General features: G+C 41.6%; 1 protein-coding gene across 1 annotated transcript in view; it reads left to right on the forward strand.

The window, feature by feature from the left end:
• The first annotated feature begins 924 nt into the window (after nucleotides 1–924).
• Nucleotides 925–6,592, forward strand: part of SARC_06671 (hypothetical protein) — a 7,815-nt gene continuing 2,147 nt past the window's right edge. The window contains exons 1-6 of the mRNA XM_014299402.1: nucleotides 925–1,774; nucleotides 3,307–3,458; nucleotides 3,807–3,992; nucleotides 5,134–5,219; nucleotides 5,443–5,722; nucleotides 6,222–6,363. Coding sequence (XP_014154877.1) covers nucleotides 1,135–1,774; nucleotides 3,307–3,458; nucleotides 3,807–3,992; nucleotides 5,134–5,219; nucleotides 5,443–5,722; nucleotides 6,222–6,363 — 1,486 coding nt within the window. The 5' untranslated portion in view covers nucleotides 925–1,134. The remainder of the gene's footprint in view (nucleotides 1,775–3,306; nucleotides 3,459–3,806; nucleotides 3,993–5,133; nucleotides 5,220–5,442; nucleotides 5,723–6,221; nucleotides 6,364–6,592) is intronic.

Genomic DNA, 6,592 nt, shown 5'->3' on the forward strand with positions numbered 1-6,592 from the left:
GTATGTGTAGTGTAGTGTGTGTGTGTGTGTGTGTGTGTGTGTGTGTATGTATGTATGTATGTATGTATGTATGTATGTATGCTTGCTTGCATGTATACATACATACATACATACATACATACATACATACATACATACATACATACATACATACATACATATAAATAAATAGTATATATATATATATATATATATATACTAACAGGTAACGTCAGTAGCTGTGTGTGTTTCGATTTATAATCGTTGACAGGAGAAAATATATTCATATGCGTAGTTGGTAAGATAGTAACCATTCTAGAAAAAACCATCAGTTGGTACTCACCAAGATATTACTCACTCGTCCGATATTGCTTCGAATCGATTTTGGTACCTGATATCTGCTTTCTACATCCGTAGCAACTTCTCTCCCCAAACCTCATGACAGATAGCTCATAATGACATATTTGAACGGCTTCTATACGGCCCTGTTTGAATGTAGGCGTGGCCGCCTATACAACTAGTATAGGTAGGTTTCTTTCACACAAGGACAAGAAAACTACAAATGGCTATCCATTCACAGTTTGCAGACCATAGTCTGTTCGATTTGAGATTTCACGTGACAGTCTGCGGAGGCATGCGAAATAAAATAGGTTGCATGTAAAAATACATCTCCGAGTCCGTCCAGCGTCTACTACCACATATCACATGCATATGTACCACATTCCACATAGTCTACAAAAATGATGACAGGGATTTTTAACCAATCACATCCTCTCGCTTAGTCTAAAAATAGATTCATGACAGAATGTGTCATCGATTTTTCCCAAACCTAAATGGCTCAATGGCCAGCAGTGGGGAACAGAATATTCTATGGCCGAACAACACGAACGCTACACTATTGTTGTAAAAAAGGCGCGTACTCCACGTTCATACATCCACAGGTGCTTGCATGCTTGCGGATACTTCACGTCTTAATGTTTGCGCAGCATCGTTCCTGTTATATGGTCCCCAGATATAACTAGCGTGAAGGTGGAAATACGAAGCAAGCTGCTGTAACGCCCTATGGCAGAGGACAGTGCCCTCTAAAGCCCAGCAGAAAGTTTCCCACCAGAGATTGCTACGTTTAGAGCAGGCGATAAGTAGGTTTTTGTTGAGATGTTGGTGTGCCACAGCTTAGGATGGCGCGTGTCGTCTCTTAAACTAGTTTTGGATGGGCTTCGATTGCGTGCACAGCCTCGTATGCGAATACACTCACAGTCATGCACAAGCACTTCGCAACCCAAGCGTGTACAGAATTCATGTCCTGCTCACATGGTCTCGTACGCAGCGCAGTGCCGGAAATTACCGTGTCTCTCTGCGTCTGTTCACACACGTATGCTACATGCAAGCGCTCGTGCAAACCACGCACAGCCCCTTCAATCACCGCCCGATGGGTCGAACCCTTTGACTCTACGGTCGGCCTTTTCGTACACCTACTACTCCCAACACACTCATCTCAACAACACCCACGCGAACATCACCGGCATCTTCAATCTGCCTGTGCTCAAGACCAGTGACGGGTTCCAAACATTTGCCGATGAAGCCTTACGGGAGAGCGAGGCCTTGCGCATGCAGATTGCACAGTGTGCTCCGGGTGTGCACGTAGTTGAACTGATGGATGCGCTCAGTGACACGCTGTGTGCCGTGGTGGATCTGGCGGAGTTTGTGCGCAACATTCACCCCGACATTGAGTTCCGCTCAGCGTGTGAGGATGTGTGTAGACGGATACATGCGCATTTTGAAGAATTGAACACGGGTATGTGAACACCACTATGCTTGCATGTGTATATGAACAATAGCCTGTTCGTCTCAGGATCAGGGCAGCTTGCCTAGTGTCGTTTGTTTTCGGTGTGGTCTATGGCAGAATCGGGCTCCGTCCAGCCTCTGAAGGTGAGGTTGCTTGCAATTGAATATTTGTGCACGATTATTGCGGAAGCTGCTTTTTTTTCTGTATCGCACTAGTTTCATATAACCGAGTTTGTTGAATTATTCACGTAGGCTGATGCTAGCGTTCTATCGAATTGTTCTTATTGGTGTATATGACCATGTTTGTTCTACATCGCAGTTCATTGTCATCTATTTGACGGTCTGATATGCTCCTCGGTCGGTATAAAGCCTAGTTGTTTGTTCCAGACGTCTTCTATGTTATACTGTGCTATTGCGCTCTTATACGTTTGTCGACCTATGCCGACATCTCTTTTACAGTCACTGTTGTATGCCCGCTTTCGCCGTATACATGTACATTTACCTGCCGTTACGAATCATACATTCAAGAAAGCATATCCCCCCATCTACCCAGTCACTGCTCCGTCCTCGTGACTATCGGGGGGTATGCTCTCTCTGCTCACCGTAGTATTCCTTGCTGTCGAATACTCATACTTTTATCGTATCGCTACTCTTGTGGTACCAATCCACTTCCACCGGTCTACACTGTACAGCGCTTTGGCATTAGTGAATTCGTGATTCATGTTTATGTCTTATGAGCCTGCATTGTTGCAGTGGGCGATACACCGTGAATTTTCAGCTGGACACTCATATGAAGACTGTGGATAGTCAGTTTTGTGCTCACATACACATACTTCCTCGACTAAATTTAAATATCAACTCGTCTTTAGTACAATAATGTCACTTAACATCCTCTTATGGAAGATTCTTGGTACTTTGACGTAACTTTTCAGCGTCCTTTACGTATCTACATCGCTTGCATACGTCTGAAAATTCGTTCGATGTCTATGTGTTCCCTAATACTCGCCCAGCTTTTTTCGGCAGGTAATACTCTGTGATGTTTGGTGAAGGTATTTGTGCTCATCTCGACTCTGTCGTTTCTTGTGATAGTGTCGCAGACCAATCAGATCGAGAAGATAGGGTGTATTCTTTTCACGTACCCATTGGTGGCTACGTCATGAGAGGTTATACTATGAATGCGTCGCAATTGGTTAATTGTGTTTGGTTGTTTAAATATGCTCTGGTGTTACAAAATGTTTGATCAAGTGTTTCTTAGTGTCGTCTGTGTTTGATCAAGTGTACCTCTCTAGGCGTGCCGTACGTCAATCTACACCAAGAACTTCGTTGATGAGTCCCTTGACCTTTATCCATCTTTGATACACACAACCGAATCGTCCTTGTTTTCTTTTTTTGACATTGTCACAGCGTCCCCAATTCCGTCGTCCACCATTTCCAATATTAAATGCTTATTCCCCTCGCACACCGTTATTCTTGTCATATACTCTCATCCTTGATGTGAAATCCAACCGCTGTCAATACATTGCATTGTTTACCGACTCGTAGATACCCGACTGTCCGATGCGTTGAGGCGTGTGGTTGCGCTGCGTGAATTCGACACATTTGATTACGAAGTGCAACGAACCGCAACGCTGCTGCTGTTTGACTTTGAGCAATCGGCCATTGACGGCAGTCGGAAGGAGCGAGAGGCTGTGCAAGTGTGTGATGATGACACACATACGCACGCACACTGGCACATGCACATATACAATATCCGTAGTGTCTGACAACTTTCCATATACCTGCATCATATATATATATATGTATATATATATATATATATATGTGTGTGTGTGTGTGTGTGTGTTGCTCTACTGTTGTTGATTAACCTTTGTCATTCATTCTCAGGTATGTTGTTACTGAATGTGAGTAGAGCTTTAGACTGAATTGTAGTATCATCAAGTTCGCTCAACCTGAACGAAACGCCAAAGCCAATATTCAGTACGTTAATTTGCTTTGCTACATCCTCGAAAAGGCTCATAATTGACTATATATCTTGTGCACAGGAGTTGACGGCGCGAGTCAATCAACTGGGCCTGCAGTTTGTCCACAACACACAGACCGAAAGAGGGAGGGTGACCATACCCTTGAACGAAGCACGAGTACTGCCTGCTCAAACCATCGCACGCCTACCACATGTGCGCGATAAGAAAGGAGCAATGTCCGTAGCAGTGCACACGCCCAGCTATCAGGTAGTCTAAGTCATATGATGCTCTGACTGTCTGTGTGGATTTCAATTGAGAGGAATGTATATGTTTTGTTAAAGCTACTAGGTTAATGAGAAATCCTTTGTTGTCTGCGTGAATGTAGGGAAGTGAGCGGTGTAATCAGCTATGAGATACTGATTATTTTTTCTGCTGCCAGTGTGAAATCTTATGTAGATGAATGTAATTGTGTGTTGTATTCGAGGTCTTGCGTGTGTGTATAGAGCAAGTTGTAGGTGCCTGTAACCCTGTCATTCCGCTTTTATCTTTCGGACAAAAGTTATCTTGCCCGTTTGTCCTTTTCCCATTTCATTTGTGACTACGGTGAGTTTTCAACATCGAATGAAATCCAGTTGTTCATTGGATATACCTCGTGAGTCGTTGTGTGCGATATGTAACTGTGTATTTTGGGTAGTGAACATCTGCCGACTTCCTTTCAAAAGGTATCTCTGTACCTCACAATGATGGAGAATCTGGATATGCACAATTATGCTCAGAGACATGTATGGATCAATAGATAAATATTCGATTTTGGCATGTATCTGATATATCATCTTGTAGGTATCATTGAGATATTGCAATATCTACCTCTACCATTGACATTTTCCCGGTTTTATATCCTCTTTTCTTCATGTTTTACCTTATGGCTCATGTATGCCCTATATATTATTATATTGTTATATTATTATATTACTATATTATTACATGATTATATTATTATATTATTATATGTATTTTTTTTATGTATATATTTATGTAAATATATATATATATATATATATATATATATATATATATATATATATATATATATATATTTATATATATATGTATGTATGTATGTATTTATATGTGTATATATATATATATGCGCTTGGTATCTGTATTTCGCATACGTGTAGGATTTTTTTTTTCTCAGTGTTGTGGCATTAGTGGAGTAGTAAAGCCTCTGTGTATTTTGGCAGCTACGGATAAGTCCGTCATATAGTCTTCGTGCAATTCATGGTCATGGCTGATAAGTAAGTATTGTTTGTGTCATCTTCCCAAGTAATTGCATCCACTGTGTTATTTATATATATCATCCATCATATTCCACAATGTGTGCTAAACTTCATTTCTACAACGTTAGGCAGAAATGCTTCTGGCGACTTCTGCGAATGCCAATGTGCGCAAAGCCCTCTACACAGCTAACACGCCGGAGAGTCAACCCCGCAGGTAAGTGGCTGTCAGATTGGTAGTGTTGATCGCTATTATTATAGTGAATGTAGTCACGGGCACGTCACACATTGATGGGTTTTTTTTTGGATGACTTTACAACTTTTAAGGTGAGGAGGAAAGCAGATTTCATGAAATTTGTATAGCTACAGGCTATCGGGTACCCCGTTTGCAACCAATGTGTCAATATTATAATATTGCTTCCTCATTTTTCTTACCACAGAGAGGTGCTGATGGGTCTGTTGCAAGCACGCCACGCACTGGCTCTGACCACCGGACATGCGTCGTATGCGCACAAGGCGCTCAAGGACACCATGGCCGAGCAGCCCGAGCGTGTCACAGCCTTTCTCACAAGCATAGCCGATGCATTCTTACCCGAACGCACAGCGGAAATGCAGCAGTTGAGTAGACTGAAGCACACTCACGAGCACACCAATCAAGGGGAGGGGACTACGCAGGAAGGGTTGAAGGCGTGGGATAAGGCTTACTACTCGGAGATCAGAGTATGTGTGAATTCTTGCTAATGTACGTCATCTCGTTATACTTACACACAGTCCCGTCTAGTGTACGTCATCTCGTTATACATACACACAGTCCGTCTAGTGTACGTCATCGTTATACATATACATAGTCCTGTTTAATGTACGTCATCTCGGCAGTATAGCTATGCTTGAGTCATACTGTTTTCTTATCTTGTTGTCACGCATGCCCTACTATATCATGTTTGTTCAATCCCACATAATTATACGGCATTTGGGCAGTAAATACGTTTGCAATGCGCTATTTCATTGCTATGTATTCGCCGTGTTGTCTCGGAAGTCGGCATTTGCTATGAATACAATGTAATACATGACTTACTTATGGGATGTACTGAGTCGTGCTTTGTGGTTGTTTGACGATGGCAGCAGTACTCTCGATTAAAATTGAAATATTGACGCAGCTTTTGTGGTAGCGTCTGCTACAGAAAATTAGTGGTTCATATATTTTCATCGTGAATTGCAGCGTACGCAAACTAGCTCGTCTGTAGGTAGGAGGGGAGGTGCAATGAGTGAGTACCTAGAACTTGGCAATGTATTCGAAGGTTTGGCGGATATACATAGAAACCTCTACGGAGTAGATATTGTACCGGTTCATACACTTCCAGGTAGGTTGAGATGGTGACATATGCCTTTGTATACATGTGCAAGATTGGTTGATAACTACTTAATATCTTCCGCGCTGTTTCACCTGTCATGCTAATACACGTACATCAATTTGTCAGAATATTGGCACCATCCATATATATATATATATATATATATATATATATATATATATATATATATAGTATATATATATATATATATATATATAATATTATATATATATATATA

The sequence above is a fragment of the Sphaeroforma arctica genome (assembly GCF_001186125.1).
Source record: "Sphaeroforma arctica JP610 unplaced genomic scaffold supercont1.487, whole genome shotgun sequence".
In the NCBI taxonomy this organism is placed as follows: domain Eukaryota; class Ichthyosporea; order Ichthyophonida; genus Sphaeroforma; species Sphaeroforma arctica.